The sequence below is a fragment of the Augochlora pura genome, chromosome 10 (assembly GCF_028453695.1).
Source record: "Augochlora pura isolate Apur16 chromosome 10, APUR_v2.2.1, whole genome shotgun sequence".
In the NCBI taxonomy this organism is placed as follows: domain Eukaryota; kingdom Metazoa; phylum Arthropoda; class Insecta; order Hymenoptera; family Halictidae; genus Augochlora; species Augochlora pura.
In genome coordinates, this window is record NC_135781.1 from 12,598,433 (window position 1) to 12,618,293 (window position 19,861).

A 19,861-nucleotide genomic window follows, 5' to 3' on the forward strand; every position below is an offset into this window, starting at 1 on the left:
AGTTGCAAGATAAAGAGTAGAACTTACACCGCTGGTAATGACCGAAGCAATTAAGCACAAGAATCGGTCACAGGCGGCTTCAAGGAGCACAAAACGAACGAGCACGAGTGCTCGAGGATGACGCGGTAGTTTCAAAAGAATGTAATTTCCTTTTGCATTTCCCTGCCGTTCAGGATCGTCATCAATCGCCTTCCATAAGCGACACAAGCCGGCGACGCTTACGAAGATGAGGCGGCAATTATCTGCGAGGAATTAAGGGCGAACGAAGATACGCTCAGGAGCCGACGGGGGGGAAGCGGGGCGCGGGTGGAGTCTTGACAGAACAGCCGTATTTCGGCAAGAAGGGTGGTACGCTTAATTTCATAGACGTGGCGCATGGGGCCATGCAAGCAAGAACAATCGAGCCCGGCAGCGTGTGCGATGGAAGGTTGGCCAAGGGTAGGTACCACGCACTACGAAGGGATAATTACAATAAGCAACCCTCGCGCTGCCCTTACCTCATCATTGATCTAAGAAATCCACTAGCGTAATTCCCCATAAATTTTGGCTAGACCAAAATCTCAGCCGGTTCAAACAATTTCCGCTTGACGGAATGTTTGGACACAGGAATTTGGGGAAATCGATTCTTCATATTCAGAGTCTTAAATTGTATATCTTTCATAATACACGTGTGAAAAAATTTATTGAAATTTAGAAAATTACAACGGGTAAAAACATGCTTTTCGTTTTTTCTAATTTGATTTGACAGGGTTTAACGATGTAGATTTAAGTATATGAATAATAACATTTAGTAGAATATACAGTAGATTTGTATAGGGACACTAATATTCTCGAGTAAAAAATCTAAGTATTCTCATAATTAATAAAATTAAAAGCCGGTTGAATACATAAAAAACAGAATGCAGAGTGACAATACAGAAAATATGTGATATCGTTTACGAAAAAAATAAAGGGATGTGTTTGTTAAGTTGTCTTTTTCTATCATATTATTACTATATATATTTAGCTGACTTTTATTTAATCTTAATTTTATAGATTTTTCACTGAAGAACATTAAACATTCCGTCCACTGTACAAAAGTGCACTGGTTTCGGAAACTATTATATTCGTCGACATTTCCATAACGATGACATGGAAATTCGATTATTCATAATTAGAAATATTTTCATCCCCCAGCACGTTGTATTTCACAGCGAAGCGGGAACCCTCCATCCAGCACGATTCTACGAAAACGTTCGTTCGATCCTAGTAAGGGTAAATCGCCATAATTCTTGCACGTACACGCAAAACACGCCTGCTCGATATACTTTCTGTAACGAACGCATCGCAAAGTACGAACTTAACTGCGCGTCGCGCCACGATAAAACATCGGCGAATTCGCGCGATTGAATTACAGTTTAATTAACTCGCGGGCAATTAAGGCCCCGCCCGTCGTCCCTGTGCCCCCTGCACCCCCTCCCCTCTACACCCCTGCGCCGCTACGCGTCCTCCGGAGGAAGGCCGCCACCGTCGCCATCCACCCAAAATGAAACCGTTTCCGCTCGCCGTCGAATCTCATGCATCCGCGAGCCCGACCGTTTCAAGCTGCAAGTTTCGAGGGTACTCGCGATTTCATCGGAAACTTTTCCATGCTTTAATCGTTTCTTTTTTATTGTCCCTCCCTTTCCCTCCTTCTCTTTCGCTTTCGCCCCTCTTATCTCCATATCTCGAACTTGTTTCCGTTCCCTCGCGTTCCCAAATCGAGCGCAGGTGCGCGAGGCCTGATAATAGACGGGGGGGAACGATCCCGTTTGTCAATTAAAACGCGTGTGCGAAGGTCACTCACTTTCCGGAGAAACGAAACAACGAAAAATAATTATTACTCTTTCGTGTTAATTTTCGTGGCGATGTTCATTCTCCATGTCGTGAAGTTGGGGTTTTTATCGACGTTGATATTTTTACGCAAGAAGCGGTTTGTGATTGGGGTTAATGATCAATAACTTTATTAATTTTACTCTAATGAATCGTCACGAAAACGGGTGAATGCAATATCAAGCAGGGGAAAAGTTAACACAACTGAACAGTAACTTGTTAAACTCATTAACACTAAACCTACCAAGCTCGAAAAGTGGCTATGCATTTTGCGTTAGAAGAATGGCAAGAAAGGATTTACTTAGATTTTCTGCCATTTATGTTATAATTTATGCTTCAATCGTGATATCCATTTAATAATTTCGTATGTAAAAGACTTTATAATCTAAAATATTTCAAAATAAAAAGTATGGAATCAGTCATTTTAACCGACTTCGTAGGTTTAGTTAAAAGAAAAATGTGTAGCTTCCTTTGATTCTATGGTATTGATACCGAGAAATTTCATTTTTAACGAAGCGCAGTCAAGTTACTGAAACTCATTAAAATTGTCACATGTTTCATTAAGGTCCGCAAAAAGTTAACACATCTAGAACATCGAGTGTTAAAAATAGTTCTGTTCCGAAAATTTCACTTTAGATTTGATTGCTTTTCTAAAGTAAAGCAACCCAACAAGATGCTAATAATTGTATGAAATTCATATTCCAACGATGGGAAATGTTCGGCCAAATTTTCTGGTACATTTTTCAATAATTCATTGACAATGCAAGCACGTGGTCGTATGGAAATAACGTGGTCGAAGAAAAAGTGGGAATCACGGGTAGCATGTTGCGTGTCGCAGCACGCGCCGCGGCGTATGTGCGATGGAATTAGACAAGACAACTGTGCGGCGACGTAATCAGCGAAACCGAAACCGTTCACCGACAAACACTAATCCGCCATTACATATGCAAGCATCCTAGTAACACGTAGCCAGTATACACGGTACACTTAGCCGACGGGAAGCCGTAACTGCCGCGTAGGCGGCCGATTTAACGACGAGTGAATAATTATGGGGCTTTACGGTCCGATGCAGGAGAGGCTTGCCGAATGGAGAAGCGCCGCTATGCTCGTAGTTATATTTATGAGCCGACAATGACAGCAATTTCGCCGGTAGGAACCGACGACGGAGCTGTTCCTAACCGAGTCTTGCAACATGATTCCACCGGCCCGACTTGAGCCGAAGGAGAAACGAACGAAAAGGTGGAGCGAGCCTTACTGCAACGCTGTTACTTTCTAGCGAAAGAACTTGCTCTCCGGGGCGTCGTTACTCTGTAAATTCATAAAACGTTTGATTGCCGATGCCGGGAGGCAGAACTATTTCATAGCCGTGGAACGCGAGCGATAGTTTGATGGCCCAGCGCGAGAAGACGCGTGCCATGAAGCAATAACACCCATCGAAGAACATTACGATCGTTAATGTTCAATGAAACATCCCTCGACGCTGAAGCCACCGCGTCCTGTCTGGGGATGGGACCGCACTAAAAGGGACACTACCAACCGTCGATTTTATCCTCGTTCGTTCCGTCGTTTAAGCGTCGTAAGAAAATTGTTGCGGAATCTGTCGAGGTTTCAAACGTTTCATCCCTCAATGGAAAAAAAACCAACACCAACGAAAAGCTTTTTTCAGCAGAAATCGATTCAATAATTCTATATGACAATAAATCATAGCAGAGATTACAGAGTTCCCTTTCAAAGAAAAGTGTAATTTAATCCTCCACGCAATTCGAAAATATTAAAATAAAATTTTTACCCTGATCCAATCAATAATTATAAAATTCTTTTCACTTTTTCGTGAAGCACTGATGAGCTTCCAGGAACGTTTTCGATCACGTAATTAATTTGCCAACGAATAACGATACAATTTTTCCATTTTTCGATTGCAATCGATTATTATCTTTATCATCCAAGTAACGCGACGGGCAGTTGAACTGAAGCCCTTTCACCACGGGAACGGTTTAAATTCTAATATACGATTCAGTGTAACCCGTCCCACAGTTCGGATTAAATGGAAAGTGGAAGCTAGATAAGTTTGTTCCACGGATGCTAGCATTTATAATTAAATGGCGTTGTTACTTATTACATGGAAGTTCACGAAGAAGCGAAATAGGGAGATTGTTAGGCTTTAGTTACTTCGATAATCTTCCACATAATAGATGGAGAACAAATAGAGCGGCGCCGAGCGAACTTCCCACCAATCCTTCCTTCGTAACTAACGAAGCCGCGTTTCTTTTAAATAAATGAAAAATTTGAAATGATATCGGATCCGAGTCCAGTCCACGTGAAACTGTCTGCTCGCGTCAATTGCATAGTTTCTAATCTAATATAGAGTAAAAGTGGAGGACCGTCTTGTACCCCATCCCGCTTGGTGGGACCGCAATCGGATTTAAGGGACAGGAAACAATCAGAGTCTAAGAAAGAGTCCGCCCAATCACGTCGCTCGCATCGACAAAGATATCCGTAGGTGGAATTCGTTTCATCTTGGCTAGAGAGGTCGGAAGGGAAGGTACGAAGGTAGGACGGAATGAACATAGAGCAAACAATATGGCGTCAGCCACGAGAAACCCAAACCGTTGCGGACCGGTCAGTATGCAATATGCTAAGGTTCTGCTTCCCCCCTCTCTGCCTCCTGCTGCCCTGTCTACTACCAACCGAAATTCTCTTTCTGTCTCCTTCCATTCCTCTCTCCCTCTCTCTCTCTCTCTCTCTCTCTCTCTCTCTCTTTTCCTCCTTCTGGTCCTCTATAACCTCCGAATCCTTGGGTTTGGGAATTTAATTACAGTATAGTGCCTACATTGTAGCCCCAGCCGGCCCGGAAATAAACTCCCCATTGTCGCGGCACAAAGCTTCTATTTGTCACGAGACCTGGGCGTTCGACACCCTTGCGACGCACACCTCATCCCCCACCCCCGCAACGACCCCGTGCCTTTCGATATCGACTTTTCCGACAGCGCCACGACTTATGTCGTTCCACGCGACGCAACACGGCTTGGTTAATAAGCGGAACAATGGGAACGGAGCGGATTCTTTTGAACGACATGTCGACACTGTCCTTCAATTATACCTGCGACTGAAGCATGGGGGTCCAGGACGAAGCGTTCCCTATCTTTTCCTCTACTCCTCCATCATTCACACCATCACCGCGCTAGTATTATTTTTTATTACTTAAAACTTCCAACATCGTGTTTTACGATATATATTAAATTATGATATATCTTACGTAATAAGTAAAACATGCCATGATCAAGGAGTGCATGAAGATTAGAGAAGTTATTGCTGTGATGAGTGTATTTTCTATATATATACTGTGAAACACATTGTTACGATATTTAAAATTTTCGTCGGCAATTGTAGGTAACGTGTTAGAGAAGGATCTCCTGAAATACGGCTAATCAAATCTTCTTCATCCTTCCAAAGAAAATATCGGTTACCCCCTCGATTATGAGAAAACAAACAGAGGGTTGATAACCAAGAATGAGCACCGGAATACCCGAGTCCCCGAAGATCCCCGAAGCTTAACAGCTTGCTTCTACCAAACGATGAGTAAAGAACGCGACACCGTGCTCGATGTCTTCTTCCAAGAGAAGGAAGAAAGGGTGTTATCTGTATTGGAAGTGCTAACTACAGTCCTGGATACTTCAACTTCCAGAGAAAGGGTGGACGTTTGGCAATCAAGAGTGGGAGGTAAACAAAGTTCCGACTTGCGGTGGAAAGTTTGATTGGGGTGGATGAACCTGGGGACATTGGAACACTTAGAACACTTTTCCGCGTGACTTTCTGGTGTAGCGAATCTGGTTTCATAATTTGTTACCCCTGCTGTATAACGAAATCAATTGGCTAGCATATTCGCAAATCATTCAAGAATTTGTAATCTGCGACGTTGTTCCGCAGTCGCTAATCCGGCGAACAGGTTCGTGTAATTGGATTGATTGCTTGGATAAACGAAGCTATTGAACCACCGATACGAGAAGTGAGAAAGAGAGAGGCGGGAAGCGACCGAGGAGAGAGAAGAGATCGACAAAGCATTCCTCCGAGCGAGCTCGAAAGCTATGCGTCTGAAGACACTAAACAGGATCTACAGAACGGAAAGACGGAACTTCGAATCCCTAATAACATGACATTGCGTTCAAACTTATCATTTCAAATTAAATCACTGGAATACTAATTTTGAAGCATCAAGTAACAAAAGAATAAAATAATAAAGGTATCAATATATAAAAATCACAAGATGCAACGTGATCGCCGACAGAGCTCGCGGATAAGTAGCCTCGACGAAGATTCAGCCGGCGATCAGCGCTCCATCACGCGCCGTAATAACTTAAGCGTTCCACCGTATGAAAAGTATATCTTTCTCGGCGCTCCATTTCCGACGGAGTTAATAACTTAATCGCGACGCACCGAACCCTACGGCGCGCGGTGGTGTCTCGACGAGAGCAAGACAGCGTTTTAATGCAGGGCAAACACATGTATAGGCATCCTCTCCGAGCGAGAGACAGAAACGGACGCCTCTAGAGCGAGGGAGACGTCACCAGGAAAGTTTCAAGAATAAGAGCGCGAGGGGGGTTGCAGGGGGGTGGGCGCCGGAGGAAGAGGTGGAGGAGGAGGCGGATCGAGAAAGAGAAGCAGACGAAAACGTTCGTGCACGGCTTGTCAGGGCGGGGTTGGCTAAAATGAAAGTTGGAACCACGGCTTGCCGCAGCAAATCCGGCTTGATTAAAACACCGTAGGAGGAATCCCTTACCCCTTTAGTTCGTAGCCACCAGCTACGACCCTATACCCCACCCCCACCTCTCTGCCCCGCAACCATCCGATCCCGCACCGCCACCCCCTCCCTCCCTCCCCCCCGTTTATTTCGACCTTCTTCGGTCGCCAAGGAGCGCGGCAACGTATAATCTTAATGCAGTCTTATACGAAGCGGAACGAGGCTATATTTCATTATAACCCCGCAGTCCTTCCGGAGCCCTTCGCGTGCAACCCTTTCCATTTCGACTACTATAAGCGCGAGACCGACCGGGATTTCGCTCCGAGATATCGCTCCGCGGAATGGGGGTCTCCTTCCGCACCAAACCAGATAGAAAACCGGAGGGTGCTACCGTTTCGAATAGAGAAGAAGGGGGGGCGGCGGTGAACAGGGCCAAGGGTGGCGACGAGCCCTGGAAGTATCGAAACGACGACATTGGCTAAAGTGCCTCGCCGGAATGCTTTTCCCTAATCTTTTCCCCATCCTGTCGAAAAACTACAACCGCTTCTGAGCGGCAACTCGACGGAATTATAATCCGCGATCGCATTTCATAATCATGATCGCTGCTAGACTGACGCTAGGGAGATCCGTGGTTCTCTGATCTTGCGGTTACGTTCGTTCCTATTATAATTTAAGCTTCGTTAGCGAAAACATTTGAGTAGCTGACTTCGTACTTGACCTCTTTAAAGAAACAGTTGGCCTTAGCTTTGCTCCTAATTGTGGATGTCAGAGAGAAGCTCTAGAAAATTGATGTAGACATTTCTACCATCGCCCGAACTGAAATAGTAATAAAATGGAACGATTTTTCTCGGAACTGTTCGTGTAGATTCGTTCCAATTTGCAGCCGTGAAAGACGTGCAATTACATTTGTTGTCGCGTGGCGGCTACAATGAGCAACGCGATGAACTATTAATGGAACAGTAAAAGACTGGCGCTCGATTCAAGTGGAACTTTTTAATTTGCATCTCGCACGTCGCTTGAAATGTGTCGAGTGCAAGGCGCCGTCGATGTAACCAAAAGTGTAATGACTTTGTTCCCGAACATTGAATGCAGTGTCGGTGACAATGGCTCGTGGAGTTACCGACCGATAGGCGAGAGAGGCGAGGCGGGCCGTCGCGACTTCGAGCTCGGGGGTTAAAAAGAGAATGTATTTACGACGTTACAATACCCCATGGGCTAATCCTCGCCTCGAGCTGTGCCTAGCTCCGATCGACCCTCCACCTTGCTCTAAGCAACCCAATCTCGGCGGCGAGAGCGCAGAAATTCGGGGAAATGGGAGTGCTTCGTCTCTTTCTTCGTTAATTCGGCTAATTTCGGAGGAAGCTGGAGCGATCTAATTCGCAGTAGTGCGTTCGATAAATAGAAAGAGCACAGCCGATTAAGATGGTCAAAACTGCCTTTAGAGGTTTTTCAATGAGTCATACACCGTTCGATAGCTGACCAATAAAAACTTATCTGTGTAAAATTTTAACCCTGGAACTTGTCCGTGAGGGTAGTTATAGGGTAAATTAGAGTTCGCGGTTTTTCGGCATTTTTCCACCTTTAGCGGCTTTCTAAAATTTTGAAAAAAATATGGCTTATTTTGGACATTAAGCCGCACGTTATAGAACTTTTTCAGATTTTTCAGTTGCAAGCTGTGATTATCAAAAATGAAAAACCCCAAAAAAATCGTAAAATTGAAGATTTCTCACTTTTATATTATATTCAAAACTTTTATATTAATTACCTGATAAAGTACTATCACGGCTCCTGTACTCAATTTTTCTCAGATTTTTTGCCAACCTGCAACATTGTCAAAAAAAATTAAAACCCAATGTGTCGATGTTTTTTGCTGTCAGAATGAAGCTACTACTTTTCTAGCTTACCGCGAGAGTGGATTAAGTAATTTTAAACGTTAACTACCCTCACGGACAAGTTCCAGGGTTAAAATTTTACACAGATGAGTTTTTATTGGTACCTCTTTCACACCTATGCTAAATATCTCAAGAATAGGAAAATTTATGCGGACAATGATCGCACCCGCTAAATTTTCGATTTACAGAATTTTTGATCGAGCAGAAGCGTCTTCGATTTGAAGTGCAAATTTTAGTGGAGAGCCGCTCGAAAGGCAAATTGCTTGTCAACGATCTCTTTATAATGCGAGCTTTAAAGCCCTCGCCGGTCGGAACACCTTACTCGGCCTGCCTTTCTTTCTCGAGGCCTAATTGACACGATTTTTATAAACTCCCCTCTGGTTACGGAGGGTTAAGCCTTCTTTTGTACTGCCGCTAACACTTTCAGCCGCAGCCCCTTCCGCAAAAGAGTCCCTTTGTAGCTAAAGAGTGCGACGATGTTGGTGCACAATTATGACTTCCATCCCACGCGAAAATGTTCAAACCCAGTGAAAGAAGCGAACGCCGAAACGACGATACACGCGGAATTATGCCAGACCGCAGTCTGAACCCTTTATGCCGCGAACGGGAGGTTCTTGCTACCATTCGAATAATGTGCAGCAATTTTATGAATTACGAAACGTCAGCAGTTCTACGCAACGTATGTTGCTGCGCGAAATCTCACCGATGACGATCGGTTCCGAGAGCTAAAATAAAGTACAAGGAGTTGGCAAAGGGTTGACGTAATTTATGCACAGGAATTGTAATTAGACGAGAACTGGATCACGGGTTCGAGTTTTTTTAGACTTATTTACTACGAAGGGCTGCGTTTCAACGACAACACCGTTCCCTTCGAGTTTTATGGGGTAATCGTTACAAGAACTTCTAATTGAGAGTCACTGACGTAAATATAGGTACAGGGGTGAAAACAGGGTGCGCATTCCAAAGCCCTGGATCTAGGTATCCTCGCGCATTCATTCATAAAAATTCACTCAACCGCGTGGCTACTCCCACTGAGAGAATTGGAGGGTTCGCTCCAACCCCGATCACTATGACAGCTCGACACAGTTAAAGGGTACGGCCGGCTTCGTCTTTCCAGCTCTGTACCACTAGAAGTGGCCGCCGAGGATACCTCCCAAGAATGAAAATCCTTTTGTCTGCATGAAACTTCCTTGAACTATTGTAATGTTTATCCTGTGAATGTGTACGTTTTTCTTGAAAACATTTGTTAAGTGAGGTAGTAACATATTGTGAAAAAAATTCATTAGATGTAGACCTCTTACAATACAGTATTCTATAACACGGTTCTGCTCTAACACGATAGGATAAATTGTCGGAATCCTCATATAGCATTGTAACCCATAACATAGGTTTTATTCATTCGTTTTAACATAATAAGAAAATAGCGAAATCCTTTGTACGTCGCTGCACTTCTACAACATTGGATAACATGATTTTTATTTAACATACTTAGAACTAAATTATCATAAAATAATGACAGTAAGAAATAATGAACTGTCGTGCCCTTCTGCTGAAAGAAATTGTCTATCTTCATACCACAAAATCTACAATGACTTTGTAAGAATCAACAAACAAACGAAAGTTACAAATTTTTTAAAGACGATAAAAGGTGCAAAAAGTCTAAATAAAAATGAATGTTTAGAAAATAATGATTAGGACATACCGAATCACTAGAAAGAAATTTATTAAATTAAGGTTACATTAAATGAAAATAATTTGTCTTTTTATTCGTTGTAATGCATTTACCGTATTGTAGAAGGGTTACTTGTACGTCCTTTTATCAAATTCGGGAGTTAATGTGGCAATAGTTTCTCGGCAATGATAGAACAAAGCAAGTTGAAATGAAGGAAGTTGACAGAGAACGAGCTAAGTAGAATCAACCACTATTGGTCAGACACGTGTGCCAGACAAATCTAGAATCCAAACGATTTCACTGCTAATTTAAAAAAAAACATTTATGTTTCCAGTGTCACAGCATAAAAAATAAATTTTAGGTATTATGTTGCCTTCGTTATTGACAAATGCATATTTGTAATATATTTATTTATCTATTTATTCATTTATTACTTCTAATGCTATTTATTCCTCACGTTCATCTATTAATTTATTATTTTTACTTTCATTCTATCTGCTTATTGTTATTCCTTATTGTATCTTGTTATATGACTTTATATACATATTTATCTACTGTTATATTATTAGCCAATGTTTTAATTTTTTAATTCTGTTTATACACTACCATTTTATTATTATACATTATTAGAGAAATGTTATTACCTCCGGGTATTCTATGTGAGCCTGGGGAACATTTATTGATAAATAAATTTCTAGTATTGAAAAAAAATAGAATCTTGTGGAACAATAATAATAATTCAATTGAAAGGACCACGTGCGAAAGGAAATAATTAGCGAGAACGGTTTCTCGAATGCCGGGGCTTAATTATCTGTGAAAACGAAGGAGCCCGGAGAAATCCCGAAAGAATATTACACAGGAGCTGTAAAGGTTCTCCTTTAAGAAGGATGACTGCTCATAATCGTAATCGTAACCGTAACAACCTCACCCGTTCAGTCGCCGGAGATTTTAGCATTAATATTCCAACGGCCTGCTGCGAATTACTCGAAGGTCCGTATCTTGGGGCGTTTATAAAGAAATCAGCAGCGATTTCGAAATGTCAATGGCCCGTTGGCTTTTCTGATTGTTAAATATGACGGCAGGAGTATTGTCCTTTAATACTGTTGACGATCGTTAAAAATTGCCAGTGGGTTAAATTGTTGCACCCCTTTATGAAAGCATAAAATAACGCGACCCTTATAGTCCACGATAGAATTGCGTAAGTGTGTCCTTTCATTGGGGCGAACTTATGAGCACTTAAGTGTTTATGCCTAATTCATATTTTACTTGTACTATCATTATGTACAAGATACTCAAAACTGGTAACATCTTTAAATGTAATTCTTGTAAGAAGAAAGCTTTTGGCAATTTCATAGTGGTTGTGGCTTCGTTTATTCGTTACAAATACATTATCTTACTATAATACTAAAAAATGAAAATTTACTTTTAAAAATTTTTCTGACTAAGAAATTAAAATTTAAAGGTTTGTAATCATTGATCAATATAAATCGAAGTTCCTCCATTGGAGAAGCAATAAATGTTATTGATGTTATTGCTCACTAATTCGTACATTAATTGAAATGTTTAAAATTTGTCATCACATCAGGTGTTTTAGTCGAATACGACTCAAATTATTTGATTTCGCCTGAATATACCGAGCGAAGGAAACGAGGGTGAATGTACCAGTGGCACCCTCTCTAGTCGTTCTCTTCAGATTCGTTGCAAGCAACGTCCTCTATTGACTTTTAAAAATCTATATTTGACATTTGTATTTTTTATATACGTAACATAAAAAAGTTGATGAAAACTGAATAGAAAAAAGTTTTTACTTACATATATTTAACGTTTATAGAAAATATGAAAGTAAAGAAGCTTTGTAATTGAAATGCGAGTAACCAAAGCTACAATTGTTTAATTCTAATAACTTTACAAATACATATTGTTTTATGTATAACGTATGTAATTATGTAATTTTTAATACAGAAACTTGGATCTTAGAGATAAGAGATAGGAAGCAGAAACCAATATCCCTCTAGTTTTGATATTAAAATATGAACATGTTGTTCGCCCATGCTTACAATATCGACTTTATCTTATTCATGGTTTCACGAAATCCCTTGGCCTTCTTCGGTTATGCGCGCCGTTGGCTAAATAGCTAACTTCGCACAACTATCCCAATAGATTATGATTATTGTGGAGGAAAGCTCTGATTTATGCAATTATCATAAATTCAGTTCCGCCCAACGCCTTGCGTATGCTTAAGACGCCTCAGACCGTGGTCCCATTCACAGAATTCAATAGCAAATTATTTTCCCGTGAAGTACGCGCATTCACCCCACTGGAAGGTCCTCAACGAAATTCAAATAGACGTTTTGTCCATCTGTATGTCTAGAATGTGTAGTCTCTGTCCAAAGATTACTGTAAAAATAATTTTTAAAATATTCTTTAATATTTTTGAATTACTAACGTTACTTTTAAACGAAAAGAAACAGAAAATAAGTGTAATTATTTCAAACATTTTTTAAAATGTTTTTAAAAGTTTTAAAAAGATATTATTAAATTTTTAAAAATGTATATATTGTAAAATGAACATATGTGAAAGCTATTGAATTTGTGTAGCAAATAGTCTAGAACAGAACTATTCAACAGGCTTCGCGAGGCAAGGTCAAAGTCACAGGCTAAAGGCAAAGCTACGGGCAAGCGTGTTAGTAAAGTAAGGACATGGGTAAAGAAAAAGCGAAGATCATTTGATGAAATGATGAAATAAAATGATCGTCGGTGATAATTTTATTTTACTCAATTCCGACATATCCTGCAGTCGATCTCTGCCCATCTTCGGCTAAATAACGAGTCGTTACTGTTGCGAAGGGGCTATAGAAGAATCACCGTCGTCCTGAGAGTGAAATCTAGAGCTCGACGATCCGTGTTTGTTTTTGATTAAAAATAAATATTAAATATTTGTCGATATTTTATGAATGCATAAAGTAACTTTTAAATACACAACGATATGTGTTAAACAGATATCGTCACTGCTCCTAGTGTATATTCTGCAAACCTACTCTCTGTAATCCTCTTTCTCCGTATACGTCGGTAATAGAAGGCTCTTCCCTCTTGGGATTTACCTTACCGACATATTTGAAAATTACCGAGTCGGCATGCTACCAACTAGCAAAACGGTCGAGTTATCTTATCACAGACGAAGTATAAGGAAAAATCTAGTAACCAATATAAATTTTTGTCATAGAATTATGAAACTTCAAAAGCCCTTTAATATTTCGGTATTGCGTCAATTCTTACCGATATTCAGAAATTTAAGCGTCTTACTTATTTTTAGCGAAAATCGAGTATTATGTATACCACATTAGTACTACGGTATATTCGATTTACACTTTTAAATTTGGAGTTAGAATTCTACAAACTTCGAAATGTGCGTGTAAAGAAGATGATTTAGCGAAATAATGTTTCTAAATACGTGTGCTTCAAAAGTTTTCCTGTACCTCAAGTTCTGTTAACTATCTTTGCGCAAACATGAGATTGTAAAGTAGACACAGATATTATAGAGTATTATGAGGAAAGCAAATTTTTACAATTATTAGATAGTTGGAAATAATAAATGTATCAATAGAATAAACAGTTCTTCAAAAACACCACGTTGTATGTTTGATGATATTAATTATTTCTATTAATAAATTAAATGCCGAAATTACCAAGACAGAACTTCGCCATATTTCTAACAAATGTGATTGTTAGATATATTAAAGAGCCAGAAATAATAAACTCGTTAATAAAAGAAGTTTGATTCAGAAATCCATTGATTATTTTAAGCAATTAAAATTCTTCTATTTCCTCCAGAATATTTTCCAAATAAATTAAACAGATCCATACAATATATTCATCTTATCATATTTTTACCTGCTTACAATACAAACAGTTTATTAACATTGAACTTAATATTAACTTAGCTCACACTATATTTTTGTGTCGCAGGAAAGTAGAACGCTAGAATACCATTACTATTTGCTTGCCGCACAAGATACATATGTGTAATAAATATAATATAAAACGTATCGAAATGCAAATGTGGTATACAGAATACTCGATTCTCACTAAGAGGTTTAAATTTTTGAAATACCAGTAACGACGAACGCAACATGGAAATTGTAATGAGATTTCTGAAGCTCCATTTATGGGTAAGAAAATAATACATTAGCCTACTCTTATACCTCGTCTGTCATAATACAACGGGTGGCAGGCTGCGTCTATACCTGGTCAGTATTAATACATTTGGAGACAGGTTCATTCCTATACTTTGTCTGTGCTGATACCTCTATAGTTTGAGCTTGAATCTAGTTTATGGTACAGAACTTGTGTTCTATACCACTGTTGGTAATATAGAATTTTCCGACTGTCGGTAACACAAGAGCACTAATTTTCCTACTACGCAACGCGGCGTATCAGTTTTCGTTCAACATAATTCCCTAATCACCTCAATTACATGAATCATGTGATCCTGTATTTATACTATCCGCTTCCATTTAACACCCTTTTATCATCAATGAATAATCCAGGTCAAAGAATATTTTACTACAGATTGATAACAAAAATTCAATTGTTATTCTGAGCATTTTTTCAAGAAATAAATAATATATAGTTCTGCGGAAAAATCACTCACAGTTAAATCCGTTTGCAAAAATCTTGTAATAATCATTAAATGTGTCACAATTTTTTAAGAAAACAGACAATATGACCGCATTTTTTAACGTTGACACATTTGCAGTTTTTAGACAACCAAATATTTGCGAATATTGCTGGAATACTAAACGTAACGACTATATTACATGGTTATAGGAAATTCCTTCCCTCTCCAATTACGCGGTTCAAACTTTGCAAACTTCGTCGGCGAATCTCGGGTGGGAACAGGTTTGAAACTCCTCGAGAAACTTTAAAAATCGTTATTTTACAGAGAAGCCGAAGCTTCCCCTACAGAGTTACGCGAATCCCTCTTCATGACTCGCTGTCGGATAAAATAGAACGGAAAGGAAACAAAAGAGCAGCCATACACCAACAAGAAAAAGTTTTTCAATCAGTCAAAATAGATTTTCTAGCGAGTGTTTAACGTTATGTAAAGTACAATACACGCCGTTCTCCCTAACGATGCAAATCCTATCTTTCTTAGCAGATAAAACATCAATTCGCTGACAACGTCATTGTTCCAAAATTCGAATTACACCTATAATTGCTTTTATTCTCAATTGAAATATTCTCTAAATCATTTACATGTAACAAAAGCTAAGTAAAAATGTCTTTCTATAACAATTTCAACAATTGTAATTTTTCTAATCTTCCCACCGTATTAAACCGTGCCTATTTAGTTATGTTGTACACGTACAAAGTCTGGCGTTTATTTAAAATCAATAATGCTTATGCGAACAAGTCGTAGCGAAGATTTTATAAATTGTATACAAATTTTGCTCTCGTTCCTAGCCGAGAAATTCGAACTGGTATCGACGTTTACATGAGTAATAACAAAGTTCCGCGTGCTGAATGATCGATAAAAAAAGCCATGGGGGTAAAGTAAAACGTCAGCAATTTATGCGGTCACAATGGTTCCACTTTACGCTTCTCGTCAAAACCCATTTTTCCACGTTCAAAAGATAATTTGCCCGCTGTTCGGTTCACTTATTTTATTTAACGCTACAAGCAATTAAAACTTCGCAATCTCACGGCAATTTTCTGCATTACAAGTAATTAGAACGTAATCGTCTTCCACGGGCGAAAGTTATCGGAAATAATCTTTAAAAACCGCCGTGATTTTTCAGTCGTATTGCATCGGGTTACAACCGCGACGTTAACAATGATCGTTATGAATGATACATAGAAATGTATGCATATTTTATCAATATAAATTGCATTCGCGAATCATTAATTCAAACCGTCCGCGTTTGTGAAGGGACGTTTTAGCTCCTAACTGCTGATAAATGCTCGCCATTTAATTTAAGAATATATCCGGTGTAGCCAGCTTTTTAAAATTTCCCTTTGATCATATTTAAAGCGGGGCACCTGCAAACTTCAGAACTTATCGTAAAACTGCGAAAAATCTGAATATTACATTTCATTTGCTACAACCGCTCCGCCTAAAATGTACGTATCATTAACAAAACTAATGAAGTCTAGAAACCTACTCTGCTGCTTCTCGGAATTTAAATAACGAACAAAATTCGTTTCAAGGTAACTACTATTGTTGAGCAAATGAGTTTGGGATTGTCTCCTTTTGTAGCCGACAATCTCGTTATCCCGACGATGTCATCACTCAATGTTAAATTCAACAATTTACATATTTCTGTAAAGAAAATTCAACGATAAAATTGAATAACTGAATTCTGAAAAAATATTTTTCCTGGCAACTGTAAACTAAATAATGTCTTAACACGGATTTACTTCGAATGCAAATCACAATTCCCTTGTAAAAAATTATGCTGTCTCCCTATCGAATGCTATCGCTTGATTAACTTTTTAATATTTCACTCGTCAATGCGTTCGAATCTACCTCGCAGCAATTTACTTGTTTCGGAATTACAATTTCATTATAACAATCGGTATATTGCTTGATTGGATTATTACGTTCGGTCGGAAGACAATGCGACCGTGTCAAATTTAGAACGCCGATAATCCGTGGCATTCGATAAACTGGATCTTGAAAAATAGCTTTCCCCGGCCAATGTTAGCCGGAGGATCAAGTAATTCGGATTCAATGGTTCCGTAGGTGCTTGTCGACACGTAATGGAAGGTGTCGGAAAAAAAGTAATTGACCTTTACGTTTCTGCGAATCGAATCCGGATAGAGGAGTCTTTTTTTTCCTGAACCACGTTCATGCTCACCTTTTTCGGTGAGAGATGGAGGACGGTAACCGGGACCTGTCGAGGTGTTGGAACATGCGGCGTTTGGGTCGACTCCTTGGTCGAATACAGCGGTAATTTTGTCTCCCTGTTGGTCGGCAGCTCGAGCAAATGCTGTATAGAATGGTCTTGCCTCGTCTTCTTCGATGCCATGCTACGAAAACAATGAACCATTCAGCAACTTCTGCCAACGAGATATTGAACGGCAGGCATTTAATGTAATAGCAACCGGAAATAATACGTCATATCAATAAATAGCATTTCAATTAGTAAGGACATAATAACCGTTTTAATTATTACAACAAAATTTATGGCAGATCAGAGTAATGAATATTGAATAAACAGCAAACGATTTCGTTACGATTTCTGTTAATTGCATTAATCACTCGTCCCTATTGATTTTTACCGCGTCGACGGAACAACGGGCCATCGAAAACTCGTCCCAAACAGAATAGAATGCGGAAAGAATCCATAGGGGATACATGGTACATTTAATTATCAAAGGGCTGGATGCGGATTATAGACATTATAATTATCGGGGCTATCCAAATTTCAACGTAACGACACGCTCGAACTCGCTCGTTGGCGAACGCGCACGAGCGGACCCTCCTTTTTCCAGCAGCGTCGTGGAGCCTGGATATCGGATAAAACTTTCGCATTTAACTTTTCCGTCCTGCAGGGGAAACGGCCAACAAAGCTCATCACCGGAAACTTTTCCGAGACAAAGAGGAACGAATGGGGGCAGAGCGAGACGGCGGATGACGCGCGCCGCGACGCTGACCACGATATAAGCCTGCTCTACGACAGTATTTTCCAACCGACGTTTAAACCAACGATCGTAATCAAACTATTCGCTGCACAGTTGTCCCCGCGCGTCGAATCTCGATAAATCGATAAACGATCCCTCGGACAAACGACAATCGCGCTCATTGATTTTTCTAACGTGCCGACCCTATTGTATTTTATCAAGCTATCGCTGAAAAAGAATCACCTCAAACTGCTACGTAAATATTGACCTGACAATACTCCCATAGAATCGCGTACAATTTTGTCCACGAAACTTTTCCAATTTTACATTCGTTAACAATTCGCGTGAGCGTATTATTTATTTTCGCGACTTCCTGGAAACCATGCACCGCGGATCATCGCGTGAAACATGAACTGGCCAGTGTAGATCTACGTACTCGTGCGGTATCGTCCAGTAACTGTTTTAAATACTGTAGACTTTCTTGTTTTCCGATTGTAATTTCGTAAATTACGGGTCTTCCAATAATATTCTTTGGAAGCATCAAACGAGTGTCAAGTAAAAGTGACCCTATGGACGGCGTGTACAGTTGTTGACCTATTTTTTTATAGCCCACATATTTTTGTCCAGAATAGATCGTATCTGGAAACATATGAATGAAAACTAATTTTCGATTTGATGGAACCAACATAACTTCATCTAAAAATCACAACTATAGTAAACAATTTAATTTTAATTTTAATTTTAACATTAATTTTAATTACCATCATAAAAACCGTAACAATTCATATAATTATTATGTATGTATAATGCATGCTCTAAAGATTACAAAACGAAATTATTTGACTGAAAAATGACGATACTTTCAAAAATATAAGGAGGGTGAAGAATTGACACCATAATCTTTCTCCATAGTAATTGACTAATGTATAATTGTATAATGTGTTGAGGTCATAGGAATTAGTAAATAATATAGAGGCAATTATTATAAAATACATAGATATTATTTTTAAGTGGGTAGATGTCTGTTAAATACCTAGATTGTAAGAATGCTGCAACTAAAAGAATGTCTACGTTACTTTTCCCAAGATTCCTAAATCAATATTATTGTTTAAATTAACATGCCTTCATATTATTGTTAACTATACTTATAGTTATATTATTAAATACTTATAGTACTGTTATGTTCAAACATATTATTCATTGTAGATTTAAGTTTTTACTGCTAAATTAACTATTTAGTATGTCAGAAATGATTATGGAGTGTTTCGATGATTGTCCTAATACAGGGGTCAGTTACTGTCACATAATCTATCAATCACTGATCAATATCAATAACTATATTTTTAGGCATCTACTAATAATTAACGACATTTACATTTCTTTTAGTGTTTTATGCAAATTCTCAATTTTTATATTATTACATAAATATATTTATATCATAATAAATATTTAATTACATTCCATTTAAATATATCTATGAGGAAAGAAGATATATTTCTTAAATCTTTTTGTAACAATTAATAACTATAAATATCAGCAATTTTCAATATTCCATTTTAGCGATAAATAGTTCTTTCTCATCAATAACGATTTGATCATCATTAGTAAACTATGTATGCCAAACTAACGCCTATTAAATGCATAGCATGTTTTTATCAGAAATCGAGAAATGAAGTAGCAAGGCGAAAAGCTAAGAGAGAATATTTCATGGTGCAAAAATGAGGATTAGCCGAGTCCCGTCAGGCAAAGTGTTAATGGCGCGTTGGAATTCAATCGGAAAAATGCTTGCCATCGCTGATAAAAATTACACAGACTTTGAGATAGCGACAGGAACGATTCGGTTCTCCGCAACGGCGAACAATTATTGAATTCGAAACGCTCGTCGAGGGGACACAGTGTTTCACGTTGCGAGCCGCTTCGAACGCGAGCGAGAAGTAATGCTCTTCAATGACCCAAACCGAGCAAGAGAGCAGGCGAGCAGGCGTGCGAGCGTGTCTAGGTGCGTTTAAAGTTGACTGCACGTGCTGGCGGTGGATCGCACAGCGCGCTTGTCGGCCACCGGGAAAAGTGGGGAAAAGGAGGTAG

General features: G+C 39.3%; 1 protein-coding gene across 4 annotated transcripts in view; it reads right to left on the reverse strand.

Annotated features, from left to right (window-relative positions):
• Nucleotides 1-19,861, reverse strand: part of LOC144476010 (uncharacterized) — a 396,477-nt gene that overhangs the window by 357,118 nt on the left and 19,498 nt on the right. For all 4 annotated transcript variants that reach the window (XM_078192512.1, XM_078192510.1, XM_078192511.1 and 1 more), the window contains exon 2: nucleotides 17,011-17,182. In XM_078192512.1, coding sequence (XP_078048638.1) covers nucleotides 17,011-17,181 — 171 coding nt within the window. In that variant the 5' untranslated portion in view covers nucleotide 17,182. The remainder of the gene's footprint in view (nucleotides 1-17,010; nucleotides 17,183-19,861) is intronic.